Source organism: Bos indicus, chromosome 14 (assembly GCF_029378745.1).
Source record: "Bos indicus isolate NIAB-ARS_2022 breed Sahiwal x Tharparkar chromosome 14, NIAB-ARS_B.indTharparkar_mat_pri_1.0, whole genome shotgun sequence".
NCBI lineage: Eukaryota > Metazoa > Chordata > Mammalia > Artiodactyla > Bovidae > Bos > Bos indicus.
Genome location: NC_091773.1, coordinates 3,614,555 through 3,637,169, shown reverse-complemented (window position 1 = coordinate 3,637,169; position 22,615 = coordinate 3,614,555). Strand labels below are relative to the sequence as shown.

Genomic DNA, 22,615 nt, shown 5'->3' with positions numbered 1-22,615 from the left:
CCAGTCAGGCCGCCCCTCCTGTCGGGACCCGTCTGCTCAGCTGTTCACAGGGGCCAGAGGGCAGCTCTGGGCGAGGCCGTGGAGGCCGTCAGTGTAGGGCACGCAGCTGTCCCTGAACCAGGAAAAGGCATGTCTTCCCCTCTGCTGGCTGATCTCAGGGGCACAAGGAGCCCTGGGATGGCGAGCCCGGGGCCCTGACCCAGCCTAACTTCCAGATGCTCAATCTTGGGTGAGTGGTCAGAACTGTGAGCTGTTTCTCCACGCACCAAATGGAGATGCCTGTGCCCCTGAGCACGCCCCAAAGGCCAGGCCTCGAGGGCAAGGGGAAGGCCAGTGCCTGCCCCCTCCCGCCCCTGCCTCCTGGCCACACCTCCATCAGGAAGACCCAAGCTCTGCACAGCCCCACCACGTCCCTCGGGCCTCCTGAGACGCAAACGCGCGCACCGTGGCCCTTTGCCCCTGCTCAGCCTTGTGCTTAGCAGGCCTAAGTCCGTCTGGTCTAGGCTGAGACACCACTGAGCAGGGATGGGCTGCCAGGGGCCCGCCCCCATGTCCTGGCACGGAAGCCGGTGGCACAGCCCCAGGGCCCCTCCTCTGATTGGGAAACCAGAAACCCCACCCGAGGCCTGGGCCTTTATCTCAGCAGGTACTTCCAAAAATACGCATGGAAGGTCATCTGGCTCATCTTCTCCACGAGAAAAAGCCAACAGGAATTGGTTAAACTTAATGCCAAGTGGGAGAACAAATACATGAGATGCTTCCCAAGGCCCCTTTCAGCTCCTGCAGAGTCTGGGGCTTGGCTCAGCACCTGGAGAGCCAACGAACTTGCCGAGGACATGGCTCCCTGTGAAGAAATGAACGAGGGAGGAGTGAGCAGACGGATAGGGGCCACCGTACGGCCTGGATCCCGCTGCAGCCAGGGAGGGTGGGCCTCAGGCGGAGTGCCCCGCCAGGCTGGGGAAAACAAGACCGGAGCCAGCCCTGCCACTCCCCAGTGCGACAGGAGCAGCGCCCCTGCAGTCCCCTGCAGGGGTGGGGTGTGCTTCTCTCTGCAGACGACCCCCCTGCAGGAACCCGGCACAGTCCCCGGGTGTTGGCTGTGCTGTAACTGACCAGGCTCCCCTTCGGCCACCCCAGCAGCCTCTGGGCTGCTGCCCCCGGACGTCTGGGGCCAGCCCCCAGGTGGGGCCAGATGGCCAGTGAGGCCCCTCCTTCTGGTGGTGGGGAGGTGGCTGAGCTGCTGTGCCCATGGGCAGGACCAGGCGCCAGCTCCCCACTCGGGCATCCTACTGCTCCCTCGCCCAAGCCTCCGGCAGCAGGCCCACACTGGCCGGGCCTTCCCTGCCACGTCTAGAAAAGATGCTTTGGCCTTGGAGAAAGGCTGAGATGGCAGACTTGCCCACGTGGGGAAGGCGGAGGCACCCCTCCATCACCAGCACCACATGCACCCCACACGCACCGTCTCACTGGCAGCCTTGCTCTGAATGCTGCAGCTAAAAATACGCACCCACTGGTGAGACACGGAGGGCCTGCCGGCGCGGGCAGTGAGCAGCCTTCTCCCTGTGGAGGGCTGGAAATAGAAGCTGGGATTTGGGGCAACGGCGACACGCCCCGGGATGGCCAGAAAGCCCAGCGGTTCCCAGCCAGGACTCAGGCATCGAGGGCCTAGGGGTCGGCACTGCCTGCCACTGGGGGTTCAAACGCGGGTCCCGCCTGAGTCACCCGTCTGCCCAGGCAGTCTGGGCGGGGCAGGGGCACAGGGCTGGAATTTTAACTACTCAGGGGCAGGCCCGAGTGCCCTAAGAAACTCCTTGTGGAGCAGGCTCACGTTTATTATTGGTTGACTGCTGAGCCTCACGGCCATCTCCCAGGCCTTAGGTCAAGACAGTCACTGGGGTCATGAAGCCAGGACTCCAGCCCAGGGCAGCTGCCTCCCAAGTCCACCCGGAAGTGGAGGTGAGTGAGCTGGAACCAAGGCTGAGGAGAAGCGGATGCCCCTGGTCTCACCCCACTCCCCCTGCAGCCCCTCCCTGGCTGCTCAAGAAGACGGCTCAAGCCTCCTGACCAGTGCCTGCTCTTCTTGGGGGAACTGGGTCCAGATCCTGGCACAGGCCCCTCCTCATGCCCCCGAAAGCTGCCCGCACTTCCATCACCGACCTGACGCCGGGTTCCAGGTCTCAGGGCAGCAGCACAGAGGGAGTCAGAGGCCTAGGCTCGGTGTCCTGGGAGGGAGACCTCGGGCAAGGCGCCCTCCTGGCCGCACGCCCCCAGCTGTCCTCTGTGAGCCGGCACGACCGGGCCATCTCCCCCACAGGGTGTCTTCCAGGCTCTGAGGCCACATGGACCTGTGAGCATCTTGCAGACTGAAAACCAGGCATATACACTCTTCAGCATCTTCCCCAGTGAAGCCGGGGAAATAAGAGGCTGATCCTGTGTCTGTACTCAAAGGGCTTCCACCTCAGATGGCGAGACGGGGGCAACTTAAGAAGAATATGGAGGCACCGCTGGCCCGAGGGCGCGAAGCTAGCACGGCCGACGGACAGAGCACGGGGCACCCATACGGGCCGGCACTCACTGCGACTGTGCTGAGGATGGCCAGCACAGGGGAGGCGATGGGGCCAGGCCACATGGGGGCAGGGCCACAGGGGACCTGGGCCTTGGAGGAGGAAAGGCAGGGCCACCAGGGCAGTGGGCGCCACAGCCCCTCCGGATGGGCAGCAGCCTTGGGTGCTCTGCACGACACAAGGAAGCCACATGAGTCCAGGAGGAGTCTGCAACCCAAATGCTGGCCTTGCGGCGCTGTCCCTGGTGACAGGGGCTGGCAGGACAACCTGAGGCAGGGAGGACCACTGCCAGTAGGACACCCTGGGCAGCAGCACAGAAGGCAGTGATTGAGGAGCAGCAGAAGGGGCACAGGGGACGGGGAGGGAGGAGGCTGGGCCATCGGCAAGAGATGGAGCTGGGATGCGGGGAAGCTGCTGGCTGAGAGCCCCCCACGGGGTGGGGGGAAGGGGAGCAGAGACGGGGTGGGGGAAGGGTGGCATGGGCAGCAGGGAGGGGCCCAGGGCAGGGGGAACGGGGGGCCAGGGGGGTGTGGAGGGCATCTGCACCCCACTGGGATCCGCCCATGCAGGTCAAGAAGTTGAGACGCTGAGAGGGGGGCAGGGCTGGGGCAGACGTGGGAACCTGGTTGCAGCGGGGGTACTGGCGGGTTGGCATCTCCACAAGAGAGAATGGACGCCAACTGCTCGTCGCCCAGGAAGCGGGGAAAGGGGACAGACCAGAAGGGGCCTTGCTGTGCTGGACTGGAATGAGAGTGTCAGGGTGATCTGGTGGCCGTCGGTACAGACAGGAGACACTGAGCGTGCATGGGCAAGTCTCTCCTTACGTGTCCATGCGTACCCTGGGCTCTGCCCCCCGAGAAGGCTGGGGAGTAGCAACTCCCTGGGACAGACAGCTATTCTCCTGTCTGCATCTCGGTTTCTAAACACTGGTCTTCACTCACGGGAATTGAGGCCTCTGGGGAAAATGTATGCTGTCAGAGCAGTACCCGACAGCGAACCTGGGACCCCTGGTGCCAGGAAGCAAGGGCGTGTTCAGAGGATGATGGAGACGTGTCAACAGGAACAGGAATCAGCCCGACAGAGTGCCCACGGGGCGTCAGAATGAATAATGATGGTAACATGCTTAATCCACTGAGTAGTAAAGTAGAGGAGGGTGACTCCATGCAGAGTAAAGGGACAAAGAGTAGTATGATGAGTAGTTGGTGTTTACGAAGTTTCAAAGCACCTTCCCACAGAATGCTTAGTGATTATAAAGGAGCCTGAGAGGAGGGAACGCCAGCGGGCAGCGCCCTGTCAGCGGAGCAAGGCGGCCAACACCTTTGTCTCGGCGGGACAACAGAGCTCATGGGTCATCTGAGAGGTGTGACCCCTGCCAGGGACGCGGGCACTAACTCTAACCACGAGGACATGTCACATGGACCCAGGTGGGGGGCATCCACACGTGGCTGGTTGGTGATATAGGGAAGCACCAAGGTTAAACAAAAAAAGGCAAAGCCTGAGGAACTGTCCCAGCCCGCTGGAGACTAGAGACATGCTGACTGAAGGCGGCCGTGGCTCTGAGCCCCACCCGGAACCTTCAGGAACAAAGGACACTCCTCGTGCGTAGGAAATGCAGAGTTTGGGATGACGGTGCACCAAGCCAGCCACGGACTCTAAAGCAGCTCAGAAAACAATTCTAACCACTGTGCTTGCAAGTTTTCTGCAGGCTGTCAAAAATAACACAATTGCTCCCTCCTTTTTTTCTTTTTCCTTACTTTTACTTCTAAAAGCCTAAGGAAATTCTGGCTAGAAGTCAGTAGACCTAGGTGTGAAATCCAGCTGTAGGTCACCAGCTCATCATGATTCCAGGAGGCATAAAAGTGGGGAAAACATGGACTCTGGAGTCACAGCGACTGAGCTCCAGTCTTCACTCTGCCACTCACTGGCTGAATGACCCCGCAGATGCTTTGCATTTCCGTCCCCCTAAAGCACAAAAATAACACTATCTGCTTCTGAGATAGACTGTGAAGGTTACATTATTAATCCCTTCAGCAAATATTTACCCAGCTGATACGTTCCGCCGCCACTGAAACGTCCCAGCAACCGTTTCAGGTTCTGAGAGTGTGGCAAAGACCAGGCTCTCTCTCTGGAGCTTATACTCCAGCAGGGGTGGAGAGACAAGGGCGGGGGGGGGACCTGCACTGGTAATGAACTTTCAGAGAATAATAAGAACTGTGGAGAAAAATAAGGCAGGCATGGCCTTAGAATGTGATGGGGGAATGGGGAAACAAGAGAAGGGAGCTTGGAGAGGAAGAAAAAAAAATCATCACACAAAACAAAACCAAGAAGACACAGATCACAAAAGTCAAGATGAGTAACTACTACTAGAAAATAAAGCATAACAGAATCTATGACAGTTGAGACCAAACACATGTGCCATATCAAAGAATGTAAGTGGTCTAAATTCACTTATTAATCAAAAAGACACTGAAGTTAGATCACAAACAAAACTCAGCTCGACGCTTGATCTAAGAGAACCACATGGGGGGAAAAAAGTAATTCTCAAATGTTTAAACCAAAAGAAGAGGCAAAGATACATCAACCAAACAAAAACAAAGCAAGGATGGGAATTATAGGATCACACCAGATTGAATAAAGGGCAAAAACATTAGAGGAGACAGACAAAGACACTTAAAATGGTAAAAGGCACAATAAAGTGAGAAGAATTATGACTTCTATGCACTAAAGCCCATCAGCTTTCATCCTGCACATATTACAGGACAGAATTACATTGATGGACAGAAGGCCATCAGGGTGAAGACGATCCATGTTAGCAGTAATTGTAATTCACTTCTCAAAGTCCAAGTGAGATCAAATAAGGAAGGATCTTAAAACCCTAAGCAAATTGGTAAGGTAGAGTCGGGTGACACATTTCAACTCAACACACTTAAAACAAGTAATAAGCCTTCCTTTTACATGTCCATGGAGTAGTCAGACACAAAAAACTATCCACAAAGAAATCTCAGTAAATTCTAAGAGGTGAGAATAGTATTAAACTGATCGCAGTGCTGTTACACTACAAATTCACAACAAAAGGAGAAGACAAAAAGGCTCAGATAAAGATGAAGATGAAGCAAACTAAAATCAAAGGATGCCTGAAAATACCCAATATGAGAAATTTTAATACCAGAATATGGTTAGAGCCATACTACAGGAAGCAGAAATGGAAATCATAGGAAATAGAATCATAGGAAAATTCAAAGCCCCATAAAACTAGACTAATAATAGGAAATTTTAAATGAATGATGTCCAACCCAGTAAGTGAGGGGAAAATAATATAAGCTCAAATCAGGCAGAAAAAAAATTAGTAAAGATAGAAGAATTATTGAATTAGAAAAGAGACAGCAGATATAATTAATGAAGAAAGTAGATCATGTGTTAGCTTGCTCAATCAAGAAAAAAAAAAAAGAGGAAGCAAAATTATATAAAAGAAGCAAAAATAGGGGGAAAAAAAACCTCAAAAAGGCAGTTAAAGACCTACAGAAATTTTCTTTTTTAAAAAGTGAGCTACGTAAGCTCTTACCGAAGTCAGAAAAATACATATGAAAGATGTTCAACGGGTATAGGGTTGATTTTACAAAACGAAAAAATTCTACAGATCTTTGGCATAATAACAAAAATACAATTAACACTAGCCTTAACGGCACCCTTAAGGAAGATTAAGATGGCAAATTTGTATTATGTGTTTTCTCGCCACAATATTTAAATAAACAAAGGAACAAATGCAAGAAAAAGACGGAAGAGGATTACCCAAGCCAATATTCAAGTACACTGTGAACTTACACGCACAAGGGTGGCACTGGCTAGTGGACAGACAGGTTAATGGAAGAGAATTCAAAGATTTTCCTACGCATATGTGAAAATGGCATTGCTTATTTATGAAGAAAGAAGAAAGTGAAGTCGCTCAGTCGCGTCCGACTCTTTGCGACCCCATGGACTGTAGCCTACCAGGCTCCTCCATCCATGGGATTTTCCAGGCAATAATACCAGAGTGGATTGCCATTTCCTTCTCCAAGGAGAAGACAAATTATTCATTAAGTAACTTGTGGATAACTAGCCAGTTTTCCGGAAAAAGAAAAGGTGGCTCCATGCCTCACTACTCACGACTTAAAAAATTCCAGATAAATAAAAGATTTCAATGTTAAAACAACTGAGTCCATGAAAGTATTAGATTTTTTTTAAAATGTAAGCTAAATGAGGAAAGTCTTTCTAAGTATGATAGAAAAATATAAGGTTTTTTTTTTTAAAGAGATTGCTAAATTTAAAAGAGTAATTTCCAGCTTGACTCACTCCTGGGAGCACTAGGCTACTTGTAAGGATATTTGTTGCAACAATGTTGATAATAGCAAAAGATGCTAAAGGTCCATCAAAAGATACAGAGTAAATAAATTACATACATCTTGCCTGCCATTAAAAAGACTGGTGCAGCTCCACCTACATGTGTGAGTATCTCCATATGGAAGGAGACCCAGCCTGTGTCATTAAGAAAGGAGAGTGGCAGAAAGTTCTCCCAAGGTACCCAGGGAGGTACACACACTCTGGATGTTTTATCTTCTTTTATAAATTTTCCCCCCTTTTAAAAATCAATTTACATAATTATATTTGGCAAAGGGGCCAAAGAGACAATGACTCAGCCCCTTGGCTTCCCTGCACCCACCCCCGGGCCAGCCGGGCTTCAGACCAGATGACCACTCGCCACTGCTCAGCCTCGGGGAGGGGTCCTCAGCCCGTCAGCCTCTGCTGCTGCTGACAAGCACTTCATCGGGTCTGACTCTGCGTGACCCCAGGGACTACAGCCCCCCAGGCTCCTCTGCCCAAGGGATTCTCCAGGCAACAATACTGGAGTGGGTGGTCATTTCCTTCTCCAGGGGAATCTCCCCAACCCAAGGATCATATCTGGGTTTCCGGCATCTGGGACTCACCAAAGTCTGGTTAACCTGGCCGTATACACCTGGCCTGGTCAGGGGGCCTGAGTGCTGGCACTCTTCCCAGGCACAGCTCTTTGGAACGTGGGCTGTGGGGGAGAACGCACAGCCCAGCACCATCGCTAAGCTACCTCAACATCGCTAAGCTAAGGAGATGGAGGTCAGCGGGCAGCTCAGCTGCCAGGGAAGCCTGGGCCACACACAGCCGTGTGTGTCCAAAGACACAAGTGTGGCCTTTCGCCCACGAATCTCATGACGTAAACAAACTGACGATCCCCCACTGAGGCCTCCAGGTACCAGCTCGATGAGAGGACGTTCTGCAGGACTTGGGATGCGTCTCCCCGAGAGCCCCGGGAGGGCGGGAGCAGCCGGAGTTCTGGCACAGGACAGGCTGGCTGCCTGGAGCGCCTGGGTCCAGACTCCTGGGCGGAGGTGGACAATGCACGAGGGGCCACTGAGGCAGACGAAGCAACATTCAGACACGACGAACCCACAGCACCCTGCAGTGGTTCTGTCCCCAGGGAGGCCTGTGAGCCGCGTCAGGGCTGTGGGCTGTGCTTCGTCCCAAGCGCACTCCTTTGAGACAGGTGACTGCAGGTGTCAGGGTCCAGGGCTGCCTCTGGCTGCTGCTTCCAGGACAGCTGGCAAGCACACCAGGCTGCGTGGGGATGGTCTGTCAACCGACCTGGGATCCTCTACCTGCATCAGACCAGCAGTGGCAGGGATCAAGTCTAATTTACCTCTGGGTCCCCAGCACCTGGGTGCAGATGGATGGATCCACCCATCCAAGAATCTATGTATTCCCTGTAACTTCATGCAACAAACACCCCACAAGTCTGTTTCCTAATTTGTAACAGTTCAGTTCAGTCGCTCAGTCATGTCTGACTCTTTGCAACCCCAAGGACTGCAGCACGCCAGGCTTCCCTATCCATCACCAACTCCCGCAGCTTGCTCAAACTCATGTCCATCAAGTTGGTGATGCCATCCCACCATCTTATCCTCTGCCGTCCCCTTCTCCTCCTGCCTTCAATCTTTCCCAGGATCAGCGTCTTTTCCAATAAGTCAATTATTTGCACCAGGTGGCCAAAGTATCAGAGTTTCAGCTTCAGTATCAGTCCTTCCAATGAATATTCAGGACTGATTTCCTTTAGGATGGACTGGTTGGATCTCCTTGCAGTCCAAGGGACTCTCAAGAGTTTTCTCCAACACCACAGTTCAAAAGCTTCAATTCTTCAGTGCTCAGCTTTCTTTATGGTCCAACTCTCACATTCACACATGACTACTGAAAAAACCATAGCTTTGACTAGACGGACCTTTGTTGGCAAACTAATGACTCTGCTTTTTAATATGCTGTCTAGGTGGGTCATAGCTTTTCTTCCAAAGAACAAGCGTCTTTTAATTTCATGGCCATAGTCTCTATCTGCAGTGATTTTGGAGCCCATAAAAATAACTGAAAAAAACTGTTTCCACTGCTTCCCCATCTATTTGCCATGAAGTGATGGGACCAGATGCCATGCTCTTAGTTTTCTGAATGTTGAGCTTTAAGCCAATTTTTTCACTCTCCTCTTTCACTTTCATCAAGAGGCTCTTTAGTTCTTCTTCACTTTCTACCATAAGGGTCATGTCATCTGCATATCTGAGGTTATTGATATTTCTCCCAGCAATCTTGATTCCAGCTTGTGCTTCATCCAGCCCAGCGTTTCTCATGATGTACACTGCATATAAGTTAAATAAGCAGGGTGACAATATACAGCCTTGACATACTCCTTTTCCTATTTGGAACCAGTCTGTTGTTCCCTGTCCAGTTCTAACTGTTGCTTCCTGACCTGCATACAAGTTTCTCAAGAGGCTGGTCAGGTGGTCTGGTATTCCCATCCCCTTCAGAATTTTCCACAGTTTATTGTGATCCACACAGTCAAAGGCTTTAGCATAGTGAATAAAGCAGAAATGGATATTTTTCTGGACCTCTCTTGCTTTTTTGATGATCCAGCGGATTTTGGCAATTTGATCTCTGGTTCCTCTGCCTTTTCTAAAACCAGCTTGAACGTCTGGAAGTTCACGGTTCATGTATTGCTGCAGCCTGGCTGGAGAATTTTGAGCATTACTTTACTACCATGTGAGATGAGTGCAATTGTGTGGTAGTTTGAGCATTCTTTGGCATTTCCTTTCTTTGTGATTGGAATTTGGCCTTGGAGTACAGAATGAAGCAGGGCAAAGGCTAATAGAGTTTTGCCAAGAGCATGCACTGGTGATAGCAAACACCCTCTTCCAGCAACACAAGAGAAGACTCTACACGTGGACATCACCAGATGGCCAACACTGAAATCAGATTGATTATATTCTGTGCAGCCAAAGATAGAGAAGCTGTATACAGTCAGCAAAAACAAGACCAGGAGCTGACTGTGGCTCAGATCATGAACTCCTTATTGCCAAATTCAGATTTAAATTGAAGAAAGTGAGGAAAACCACTAAATCATTCACGTATGACCTAAATCAAATCCCTTATGATTATATAATGGAAGTGACAAATAGATTTAAGGAACCAGATCTGATAGACAGAGTGCCTGATGAACTATGGACAGAGGTTCATGACATTGTACAGGAGGCAGCGATCAAGACCATCCCCAGGAAAAAGAAATGCAAAAAAGCAAAATGGCTGTCTGAGGAGGCCTTACAAATAGCTCTGAGAAGAAGAGAATTTAACTCAGATAACCATTATACCTACTACTGTGGGCAAGAATCCCTTAGAAGAAATGGAATAGCCCTGATAGTCAACAAAAGAGTCCAAAATGCAGTACTTGGGTGCAATCTCAAAAACGAAAGAATGATCTCTGTTCATTTCCAAGGCAAACCATTCAACATCATGGTAATCCAAGTCTAAGACCCAAGCAGTAATGTGCAAGAAGCTGAAGCTGAACGGTTCTATGAAGACCTTACAAGACCTGCTAAAACTAGCACCCAATTTGTAACAGGGGGATGGTAATTACGACCTGAAGACTTGCACGGGTCAGACAAACTGCATAGAGAGTTTAGGCACAGCGTCTTGTTCCCCAATATGAGGGTATGTGGTTCTCTGGGGCACAGCAGTGGGTGACCCCACACAAGGCACCACCTGGCCACTGTCTCCCAGACGGGCATTGCCCTCGTGCCCACAAGAGCTTCCTGCACATCACAGCTCAGCAGTGGGGCGGGGGTCTGCTCCGCGATTATCTGGAGGATGTGCACTGAAAGCATGCTGTCCACGGTGTAGCCGACACCTGACCAGGGCTCACCGGCGCAGACCAGGCGCTGTGCATCTGAGAGGCCGGGACGAGAACAGTGCTGTCAGCTGGGGAGGGAGACGGGGCAGCGCCATGGGATGGTCAAATCAGTGTGAGAAACTGCTCGGTCCGCTAGTCACCACCGCTCGGTATCCATGGAAACAGCTGGACCGGCCCTCGACTCAGGCCATCAGGAGGCCTGCTAGGCTCTGCCAGGCTCCCACCCTTGTGGGAATGTAGCCTCCCCCAGCCCGCGGTTCTGCTCCCAGACGAACAGAGACAGGAGGCAGCTGAATAAGGGTCCTGCCCCAGGCCCCTCCCCAGCCCTGCCGGGGCTGCGCCCTGCCCTCTGTCCCGCCTTGCCCTGAGACGCTCTGCAGAAGGAACGCACACAGTCTTGGAGCCAGCCCATAACCTGGCTTCCTCTCCTCCGGGACCCCCACATGACATCAGTCCCGGTGGGCCCCATCAGCGGCCCGGTGAGCGGCAGTGCTGGCACAGGCGCTGTGGTCTCTGGCACCGGCCCGCAGGGCAGGAGTCATGTCAGGGCCTTCCCACGGGGGCCGTGGCCCCGAGACACAGAAAGGCTCTGTGCGCAGCCGGTGCGAGCAACTTACATAACAGCAAACACCTCCAAAGAGCAGAGGCACCCGGACACCAGGACGAGCAGTAAATCAGCCTGCATCAACGTGATGAAAGGATAACGAGGACCTGAACGGCCAGTGTAAGACGTGCTCATAACGTGAGAAATACTTGTTTTCTCAAGTATTAAAAAAAAAAAGGACACAGAGTACAAGAGCGGTATGATCATCTCGGCGAACAAAATGTGAACTGGGGGACAGCAAAAAGACTTAGAAAGGCACAAAAAGGAGACGAAATAGAGACTGGTTTTGAGGGCGCAAGAGTGGAAAAAGATAATTTTTCTCCATTGAATTTTTCTGATTTGCCCTGCTTTTCTATAACAAGAATATATTGCTTTTGTGAAGCGAATGAATGGGAAGGTCAAGATTCCAGGGTAAGGAACCTTGCCTCTGAAAAACCAGGACAGCCTGAGTGATGCGGAAAGGAGCCAGTGACCCTGAGATGTTGGCTCCACAGCACAGGTGACAGGGACGGGGCAGGTGGTGTGCACTGGGGCCAGGGATGAAGCCCCCACCCCAGTGCAGACAGACGGTGGGCCGGGGAGGCCAGCCCGGGGCAGGAGGTGGGCAGACAAAACTCACGGTCTCACCTCTCGGCCCCTGACCTGGAACTACGCTCTACGGGGTGGGAAAGTCACCTCAAAAACTCAGGCTCCCACAACGCCCACGGCACCATCAACGGTCAAGAGTCACACGTCCATTCCACGAAACGGCCCAAAAGCCTTAAAAATCCCACGTCTTTTGACTTCATAACTCCAAAACGAGCAAGCTGAGGAAACTCAGAGAAAAATGCATGCAGACGGATGTTCCCTGGAAACTGCCAGACGTGGCGACAGTTAAATTAATCATGACATGGAACAGAGAGATATCACGCGGTGTTTCTGGGGCGTGTGGACCCTCGGAGACAAGACCCAGGCCGCACTGAATGCTGCTGGGGGCCTGAAGGTGCTGGGCCCACGAGACCTCCTGGAGGAAACGCCTTTGAGTCCTGGTCCTGTGGTGTAACAACTCATGCATCTCCTCCAGGATACAATCCTTAATACCGGCACTGGTGTGCACATGACACACGACAAGGAAAACACCTATAGGGAGACCAGCGCAAACCCAGCAGGGTGCCCCCAACCCCATCTTTGGAAGGAGTCTGACCCCACGGGGCTCACTCCCCATCGGCCGGTGCCTTGGAGCACTCCCTTCTTTTGACTGACTCGATGCATGGGTACACACTTTGTGTCACTGTTTCCTAGGGCTGGATTCCTGGGGCCTGCCCAGCCCCGGGGGCAGGAGGGCTGGGTGTCCGACCCTCCTCGGCCAGCGTATCCGGTGGAAGTTGCTGTCTGAGCCCAGGTCGCCGAGAGACAAAGTTTTCTGAGCTAGGAAAGTGAGGAACACCCTGAGAGGTGCAAACTGAGACACGTTCTGCAGAAACAACCATCCACCTCCTCTCACTTGGGCTGGACCAGCGAGGCAGGCAGATTCCGAGGAAGGAGCCCCCGGGTGTCAGGCTCAGTCCACTCACAGCTGCCACGTCGGCACTGCTCACCGGACCCCCAACAACCTTCACCCATGGGAGTGGGGAGCCCAGGAGAGTGGGCAGTCCCGGGCAGCTCGAGGGGTTCTCACAAACTGAAGACCAGTGAGGGAACATCAGGGGGAGAGGTCTGTCTTTCTCCTCCAGCCCCTGGGGTAATTCTCCTGTGTCTCTAGAGTGCAAAACCAGGAGGTCAAACTAATGAATTAACTGGAGGAAAGACCAGCTACTGACTCACAACAGTTTCTGGGTTAAAGCAGAGAAAGAAGGCACATCCATGATTGTCTGCATCTGACCCAGCACAGATTACATGTCGGGATCATTTCCAGAGAATAATACAGACTCTCATTTCAACAACAATTCTACATTTGAGCTTGTTTCTCAACAAAAATTTCCACTGCTATTTAGGAAGGCACAGACTGGGGTGAACGTTGCAGGTGTGACAGGCAACAAGCGTTCAAACACCTTGCTGTAAGCGCCACCTTCCAGCGCTCTCTCGGGCCAAGTACCGGGGTAAGTTACGGTGTTTACCAAACAAACTCAGCTCATCCAGGAGCCAGGAGGAACCACCCCCTCGCTCCTGCCCACCACGTCTTCACTCATCACTCGAGGAGCACAAGTGTCTGCAGAAGTCACATCCATGCAGACACCGTAAGTGCACCACGGAGGATGCGGGTTCTGCAGCAAGGGGATCCGCATTGTCACCACGCCTGAGCTCAGAGGGCAGCAGCCCGGCCATAAGGCTGTGCTGACCGGACATCCGCAGACCAAGCTCGGGAGAGACACAGACCTCCCTGCCCAGTTCCCTGAAGACCTCGGCACACAGCAGCACCAAACGCGAGCCCGCGAGTTCTGAACGAAGGAGCGCGCACACCCAGAGGTGATGGGCAGTACTCACCCCACAGCAGAGGAGCCAGCTGCAGGTGCTCCAAGACCAGCTGGTTCAGGAGGCCCTCCACACTCGCCTCGCCCGTGCGCTTCAGAGATGGGTGAGCGTCGTTAAGGAAAACTCTGTGATCGCCAAGCCCAGGGCCCGGAGGAGAAGTTCTACAAGTTTCTTGACAGACAGGAAACCCTACACAGTGGTTGAACGGCCTCCTCCTCTCAAGGGTTGCTCAGATATGTGGGAAACAGGTATGTAGATGTGTCAAGGGCCTCTCCCCCCGCTCTCCACCACCAAATCTGATAAATTGAGCTGTTGTGTGAAGAAGGGAAATCCACCCAGATAGGTTCAATCCAGCAGCCGTTCTTGCTGGGGGAAATAAAGAAGAGGGAAGGTTGTTTTTCCTAAAGAGCGTGCAAACTGTGGCTCACTGTTCAATACAGCCCAACGTGTTTCTCTACACGTGTCGGTTTCATGCTGCTTCCACGTCTGTCGCGTTATACATCTTGATGTAATTACACATATTCTTACGAACGTGCTCACTCAGGCAAGTTCATAATTGAGGAACTCATACTGCCTCTCAGCAAGTATCAGTGGATGAAGAAATTGGGTTTAGAAGTGCAGAAAATAGATGTCTCCAAGGTGCTAATATTAAACAGCCCGTGTGGTCCTCAGAAACACAGCTGTAAACTGCTTTCCCTTTTCCTACATAAATGAAAGCTGCAGCATTTAAGCCCCAATCAAAAGGGAAGACTATAGCTCTGACACTCTCTAGTGACCGGGAAAGTGGGGAGAATCCTGTTACTTTCCTCCTTTAGCAAGTTAACGGCACTCAACGAACACACCGAGTGTGTCTAAAGCGAGCGAGGCGTGGTGAGAAGCACTGAGCACGCTGAAATGACCGCACATGAGCCTGAAACTCGGGAGGCTCACACTCCAAGGAGGACGACAACGCAGGAACAGGCCACTGCGCCTGTCCAGCCGGAGGACAGCCGTGCCAGGATGGAGCCAGGCTGGCGGAGCAGAACAGGCCGGGGCGGGCAGCAAGGGGCGCCAAGGCCCGGAGGGAACGGAGACCAGAGTTCCGGGGTCCCTCCTGCCAGGGCCCAAGAGGGCCAGCTAGCCACACACGGCAGGGGGTCTGAGACAGGAGCTCGGGCCAAGCTGTCCGAGCCCAGGGCACGCAGGAGCCCCTGCCTACCTCTCCAGGCCTGCCACCTCCACCCAGGCCCTTCTCTGGCTACCTTGACCCTGTTTCCTTTCTTCCAAAACACCATGTGCTTTCTTGGAACTCCAGTCTCCACATTCTATGCTCTTTGCCTGGAAATGCTGCTCCCTGCCCTTTTCTGCCTCCTCACTATACTCATCCTTTAACTCTCTTCTCAGACCTCACCTCCTCCAGGAGGGCTTCCCTGAGCTGCCTCTGCTCCAGAGACCCTCAGCGACCCCACCAGATGTGTGTGTCTCCTGCTGTCTGGCTCCACCCCTGGCCTGTCAGCTGTGCAAGGGCAGAGCCCTCCTAGTGGTGTCTGGACCAGTGCCCCAGTCACCGTGGCTGCTCCATGAACACTGAGGACTAAATGCACGCTGGCATGAGTCAGCACCCCAGGTAGGTGGTGCAGGGGCCACGTGTGTGTGCTCGCTTTTTCCTGTCTTCTTTCCTGACTCTCTGGGGGTTATTTTCACTTATATGAAATTAAGACTTCAGAATATGGCAGCTTACTGCCTCTTGTTTAAAAAAAAAAAATCATGGCAGGCTTTTGAGGCTGATCACACATGGCGCTTGAAGAACAGAAATAGTGCCTGACGAGCACAGCCTGGATGCAGAGCTCTGAAATGATCAGTTAGAAAAGCGAGTGAGCGAGTGAGTAATCACAAAGTTGCCAAGTGGCACTGGGGCTTTGGAAGCCATTCTAATAGCATATTTCTGTATTAATTTGTTCTCGGACATGAGCCATAAAATTATACAGCTGAGCTAATAAAGCCAATTACCTGCATGGGCATCCCCCTCCCCTTCGGCCCCATAAGCCACCAAAACAGCCTTGTGTCTGAGCCTGGACACAAGAACACAACCCTGGCTACCGAGACCCTAATCAGCCACTCTCACAGCCCGGATGACAATGCTATAGTGAGGACGGTGGATGTGGCAGTGGCTGCTCTTTCTTAAATACCCAGACTCTGGCGTTCAGGGCAAGAGGTCAGAAAAGAATGATGATGATGGACGGTAATTCCCATCACTACTACTGCTGCAAAGAGAGCATTTCCAAAGTGAGTCCCATGAGGGAGGCCCAGCACTAACTGTTTAGCATGGATCTTCTCAGTTTAAAAATACTTGCTATTTTCAAATTAAAACCTGAGAATGTGGTGGGTATAAGACAGGGACTATTATTTCCATCTCAGAGATTTAAGCAAACAAACAAACAAACAAACCTCAGGCCCATGGGGATAAGGAGAAAAGAGAACACGGCTAGGAAGTGGCAGGATTGAGTCCATCCCACCCTGGAGTCCATGATACGGCTCCCACTTTCAGATACTTTGCTATAAACACTGCACAGACTCCTCACAGTAAACTGGAAGCAGGGACCTGTGACTCCCACTTGATAAATGAGGACACCAGTGCACAGGGCCAGGACCCTGTCTGCTCCCAGCAGGAGCGTGGCCAGCCAGCCGCCTTCCTCCCACACAGAGGGCACTGTTCGTGGTGCTGAAGAGCCTGACTTCCCTTTAAGCCGCGGTCGCGAAGAGTCCGACACGACTGAGCGACTTCACTTTCACTTTTCACTTTCATGCACTGGAGAAGGAAAGGGCAACCCACTCCAGCGTTCTTGCCTGGGGAATCCCAGGGACGGCGGAGCCTGGTTGGCTGCCGTCTATGGGGTCGCACAGAGTTGGACACGACTGAAGCGACTTAGCAGCAGCAGTCACCTGGGAAGGGCTTCCCCTCTGGCTCCCTGGTGAAGACTCTGCCTGCAATACAGGATAGGCAGGTTCAATCCCTGGGTCAGGAAGATCCCCTGGAGAAGAGCATGGCAACCCACTCCAGTATTCTTGCCTGGAGAATTCCATATGAAAGAGCCTGGCAGGCTATGGTGCATGGGGTCACAAAAGAGTTGGACACAACTTAGCGACTAAAACAGCAACAGTCACTTGGGAGACTGCAATTAAGATTCCAAGTCAGTGGATGTTTTCTTGTCCCCACGATCTACTCCTGCAGCAGGGGGACTGTAGGCCACTGCTGGTGCCAGTCAGGCTTTCCAAGTCTCCCAGCCACACCCACGAGCACAAACCCATCAACAAACCCTGTGCACCCGGAACATAAGAAACCCCAAGCGCCCTGCTCAGTTCACCCAACACACGTTCATTCTGCCTCTGAGGCCTCCCACAGGCTACTTCTGGCTCTTCCAAGGAGCCACATGGCCCCTTCACAGTGCCCTCTGAGCCTGCAGCTTCCTGTCTCAGCCACAGCTGAGTTCCCTGGAGCCACCTCAGTTCACTCACGTCTCAGAGGCGGGGAGCCAAGAGGCCCAGGCTGGCCCTGGCTCAGTTTAAACTTCCACTGCTACCCTGTACTCAAACTTGCCAGGCTGATGAGCAGGCAGCCCCAAAGCGGCCAGCTTCGAGCACCAGCAGGAAGCCCACAGGCCACTGCTCAGCGCTGGGCTCCCTGCCTAACTCCCCAGGTAGCACCGGCCACTCCGGGCCATGGGTATTTATGGCCACAACTGTTCCCGGACAAGGCTGCGGTGAGCGCCTGGGGCCAAGGCCAGGCTTCCCGTCTCCAAGTCCCTAATTCAGAGCCGCAGGGCTGGGAGGCTGTAAAAGTCAACTGGATGAGAGCTTCTCCAGGAGTGATGCAGCGGCTTTAAGTGACGACGACCCTGGGCCACAGCTTATGACCGCTCACTGCTGCACCCTCGGGTTAGGGAGCTCCGCACTGAACGCCGGCCTGCACCTCGCGGCCCTCCCCTACTCGCGAGAGGCAGAGGACACGGCTCTTTGGGGACAGAGAGATGGCATGGAGGTGGCAGAAGTGACTCAGCCCAGCTCTCCGATGGTAGCATCTCCCAGTCCCTTCTTCAAGCCTAAAATCTGCTAGAAGAGAAAGGCTTACATGCTTCAAAACCAGAAAACGAGGAACAACCAAGACACCATCACTTGGGAAGGGTGATTCCCTGGCTCTGAGAGGCCTTGTCCCGCGTCCCTCACACACCAGGCTCACAGTGGGGCCCCCGCGCTGGTTCCCCAGTAAACCCACAGAGCGTAGATGGGGTCAGGCAGCCCGTAGCCCAACGGGAACCCCAACGCTGGCGGGTTCTCCACTTCAACTCCACACCCTTCAGCAGCCTGGCCAAGAACCGAGAAGCAGGACCTGTACACCCTGGCCTCACAGGCCCTCCCGCCTCACTTCCAGGACCGGGGGGTACGATCCTGCAGCAGGGACGTCATGGACATCCCACGCCAAACCAGAGGGCAGAGACAGGGGGAGTGGTCATTCCAGCCTCCTAAACCAAGTGCAACCACACTGCCCCTAGCCGGAAGCCCTTCAAGCACCCTAGGGATAAAATCCCAGCTCCCATGGAGGCTACACAACTTCTCCGCAAGTTTTCCCAGGCTGATCTCTCCCCCGCAGACCTGGAGGACTCGGTGTGCACCAGCCAAGCCAAACCACTGGGACCGGTGACAACAGACAGGCTGTTTGCTGCCTCGGGGCCCTGACTCCCGCACCCCCCAGCCTGGAACCCTCTTCGGCCTTGGCCTCCTGGTGACCACCACCCATCTCAAGCTTGAACTTCATGTCATCTGGGACATCCTCTAGAATCCATCTCCACTCCAGCCATCACCCCAGCCAGACCGCTATGAATGGACACTGTGCTTGCACCCGTGGGGGTACAAGTGCCCCCAAGAGCCTTCCTGCCAGTGGGCGGGCCTGGATCCATGCCAGCACGTTAACACCTATGATGTGGGCTGCAGGAGCTGCTGGGGATGAGAAGACTGACCAAGGTGAGGTCTTCCCTACTTTAAGAAACCCCGTCTATCACACAAGGATCATATCTTAGGACTGTTAGTGACGCATCATTGTTAATTACACCTAGTCTATACCTGTGCAGAACTGTTTTGCTTACAAATGTCTCCACACATGTTGTCTTGGTTAACCTTCTGTGTGTCATGGGAACCATGGATGTGTGTGTGTTTTGTCACTAAGTCCTGTCTGACTCTCTGCGACCCCATGGACTGCTGCCCACCAGGCTCCTCTGTCCATGGTAGTTTTCCACACAAGAATACTGTGGGGGAGGGGTTGCCACTTTCTTCTTTAGGGGATCCTCCCAATCCAGGGACTGAACTTGTGTCTCCTGCGTCTCCTGCATTAGCAAGCGGATTCTTCACCTTGGAGCCACCAGAGAAGCCCGGGGACAATGGAAATTTGCGGTCAAATCTTGGAAAAACAGATCCAGAGGCAAGGAAGGTGCAGAAACTTAATAAAATATCTTCCCTCTCATTTTCTGCCAGCCCATTAGCGTGAAACATTTGGGCATGGGCTGCAGAGGATGCCTCAAAACCACAGAGCAGTTTTTGAGATCCTGCCTGTGCGTATGGGACTGAAGTTTACCACGAGCCAGTCTGACACTTTAGAAAAACAACTGTTCATTCCATCAGCTCCTCCCGTGGGGAAGGTGCAGCTAGCGGGTGGAGGCCTGGGTCTCTCCCAAGAGAGGGAAGCACTGGACTCTGAACACCTGGCTGTCACACGTGGTCCACGGAGACCAGCCCTCAAGAACAGCTGATGTAGGCATCCCCACACTGGCTCTGAGATGAGGATCCCAGAGTGGGGAGCCCCGTGGAAAGCAGGCCTGCACCTCACCCCCTCCCAGGAAGACACGCTGCCTGTGCCCCACGAACCTGCTCTGGAGAGACACCCACAGGTGCAGGGACTTAGCCGCCACACTTCAGCTCCAATGAATTAGCAAATTGTCATAACTAGGGATTACGCTAATGGAAAGACTGCTCTAGGTGATTAATGAGCCTCTTTCCCATGACTTTGTTTTCCAATTTGCATCGCGAACTTTGAGAATGCTGATGCCGGGTGTTGTCCCAGCAGGGGCGCTGGTGGTGTCTGGGCTCAGCTCCCTGGATGGCCCACGAACTGCTGGGGAGAGTCTGAAAGTGATTCAGGGCCGCGGTCCTGCTGGGCGAGGAAAGGGGAGTCTCGGGGCAGAGGGTTGGCAGAAAGGAGGGAGCCCTGCAGCCAGCAGCGTGCCCGAGGGATGCTCGTCTCTCCAGCTTCATCCGGAAGATGGAGGCCGTCGTGGCGGAGACCAGGCGCCTTCTGTTCTTCTTCTCAGCACAGAGCTGGCGAGAGCGCAGACTCTGGAGCCAGACGGCCAGGCACGAGTCCCAGCTCCGCCACTTAGTAGCCAGGTGACCCGGCACAAGGTAGATCACCTCACAGGACCAAGGTTCTCTCATCTGTGGAATGCGGATAAAGACCGCTTCACTGGGGTTTTGTAAAAATTGGGTAAATCTATGTAAATTGCTCAGAACGGTGCTGGCGTCTAGTAAGGGCCATACAGGTATTAGCTATTACGTAAGCTCCGTAAGTAATTTTATGCTATTAGATGCTCACAATCATTGTCATGCCACAAGCACACAGAATGTGCACAAGCCCAACAGGTGACCAATCACGTGAGCACAGGGCACGTGGATTCGTGTGCCCGCTCACGCACACTCGGGGAACTCTTCTGTGCACTCCGGGGCCAGAGCCCTTCCCCACTCTCCCAGCCGGCCAAACCTCACATCCGTGCACTCTCTCCCTGCGCCTAACCCTGGTTCCTTTCAAAGTAACTTCAAGGCGTGCATATCCAGATTGGAAGTGGGGGGTGTCAAGGATCAAACACGTGTCCCTGCCCCATCCCTCCTGCCGTCCGCTGAAGGCTAAGCAGCCAGGGCGACTTTACAGCCTCAAAGGAGGGTCAGGAGCGGTGCTTTTCTCTGGCTGGCCCAGCGTCCCCACAACAAGGATCAAGCCTCTGAAGCCGTGATCACCCACAGCCATAAACACCGATTCCCTTAGGACAGAGACATGATGCAAGCCCACACTTGACTGAAGATGATCAAGGAATCGGCTGCGCTGAGGACAGGAGCTGCCTGTTTTAGAATCCATTTAGATAAAACTGTCTCTCCTAACGTGACTAATAGGAAAACCTAGTGCACTGTTTTAAAGGAGTCTTATCTAAAAATACCTAATTTCTCTTGGGTGATGAGAAGACAGAGCTCCGATAAAAGCGTCTGTGAGAGTTAGCTAGGAGTCAATCAGGGAGGCTGAGGGGCTATCTCAGGCAAATCAGCGCAAACAGCTTAACCTTCCTGCGTCTTTATTTATCATAAATACTTTATGTATTTGGCTGCACTGGGTCTTAGCTGCAGCATGCGAGATCTTCAGTTGCGTCATGTGGGATCTAGTTCCCTGACCAGGGATTGAACCTGGGCCCCTTGCTTTGGGCATTCAGAGTCTTAGCCGCTGGACCACCAGGCAAGTCTCATCTGCCTCTGTCTTTAAAGTAAGGAGGGCTCACGTATTGACAGGTTTTCCTCACTGGTGGGAACACTGTATTGGAAATTGAGAAGCTGAGGATGGCTGTGTGCCAGGTCACCTGTCCTGGTGATGACCGACTACACTGAAGACGTTGTGCTTCGAGCCGTACAGGGGTGTGACTGTTGTTGTTCAGTCGCTACGTCATGTCTGACTCTTCGACCCCATGGACTGCGACACACCAGAATCCTCTCTCCTCCACTATCTCCTGGAGTTTGCTCAAATTCATGTCCATTGAGTCAGTGATGCCATCCAACCATCTCATCCTCTGTCATCCCCTTCTGTCTTCAACCATTCCCAGCATCAGGGTCTTTTCCAATGAGTTGGCTCTTCACATCAGATGGCCAAAGTATTGGAGCTTCAACATCAGTCCTTGCAATGAATATTCAGGGTTAATTTCCTTTAGGACGGACTAGTAAAAACTGATGACAAATGCCAAAGCCACTTCTGGGATTTATAGAGGGTGACCAAACATGGCCACCGTCAGCGGCATGGCCTGGGGCCAGCCCCGAGAAGACAGCCCCTCTGGGCGCACGACCCTGCTCCATACACCTCTGATTCCCATTACTTAAGCCTACGTACCCTGAGAATCCCACAGAGGCATTCCAGCCCCTCGCCTGCTACTGATTCTTAGGCACCTAAAGCCCAGTTTGCCACTGGGCTCCTTGAGCCTCTGCCTCACCCTCAAGCAGCCAGATGGTTACAAATAACCTCTAGACAGAAGACGGAAGACACGTGCTTATCAGCCCACCTGGCAGAGACCCAGCCCAGATGGTCCAGGCCACCAGCCTCGTGGGGATCAGCGGAGCGGGCACCCAGGTCTTGTCAGAAAACCTACCCGGGCTTGGATTCTGCTAGGTCAGTAGGCATCTCACCAACCCTGAAATGCTCTCCGAAGGGAGGTTTGCAACAAAAACAGGAAAATGAGAAGGGGTGCTGACACCGAGCTCGCCCCAAGCGCCTCCCGCAGCTGCCTCCTTTGCAGACTGTCTGTGCAGCGCTGCCCCTGGAAAGGGAGCCAGGCTTCAGCTAGACGAGTCACGCTGGCTGCAAACTCCCTTCCTACGTTCACGGCACTCGGCGTCATGCAAGCAAGCTGGTGGCTGTTCAGCTCCATCAATGAAACAGAAACCATCCATTCACCAAACGGTTTCCATCCCTCATTGCTAAGGATTACACATGGCACC

General features: G+C 53.1%; 1 protein-coding gene across 3 annotated transcripts in view; it reads right to left on the bottom strand.

The window, feature by feature from the left end:
• Positions 1–22,615, bottom strand: part of TRAPPC9 (trafficking protein particle complex subunit 9) — a 388,615-nt gene that overhangs the window by 75,433 nt on the left and 290,567 nt on the right. For all 3 annotated transcript variants that reach the window (XM_070802397.1, XM_070802396.1, XM_070802398.1), the window contains one exon: positions 13,856–13,947. In XM_070802397.1, coding sequence (XP_070658498.1) covers positions 13,856–13,947 — 92 coding nt within the window. The remainder of the gene's footprint in view (positions 1–13,855; positions 13,948–22,615) is intronic.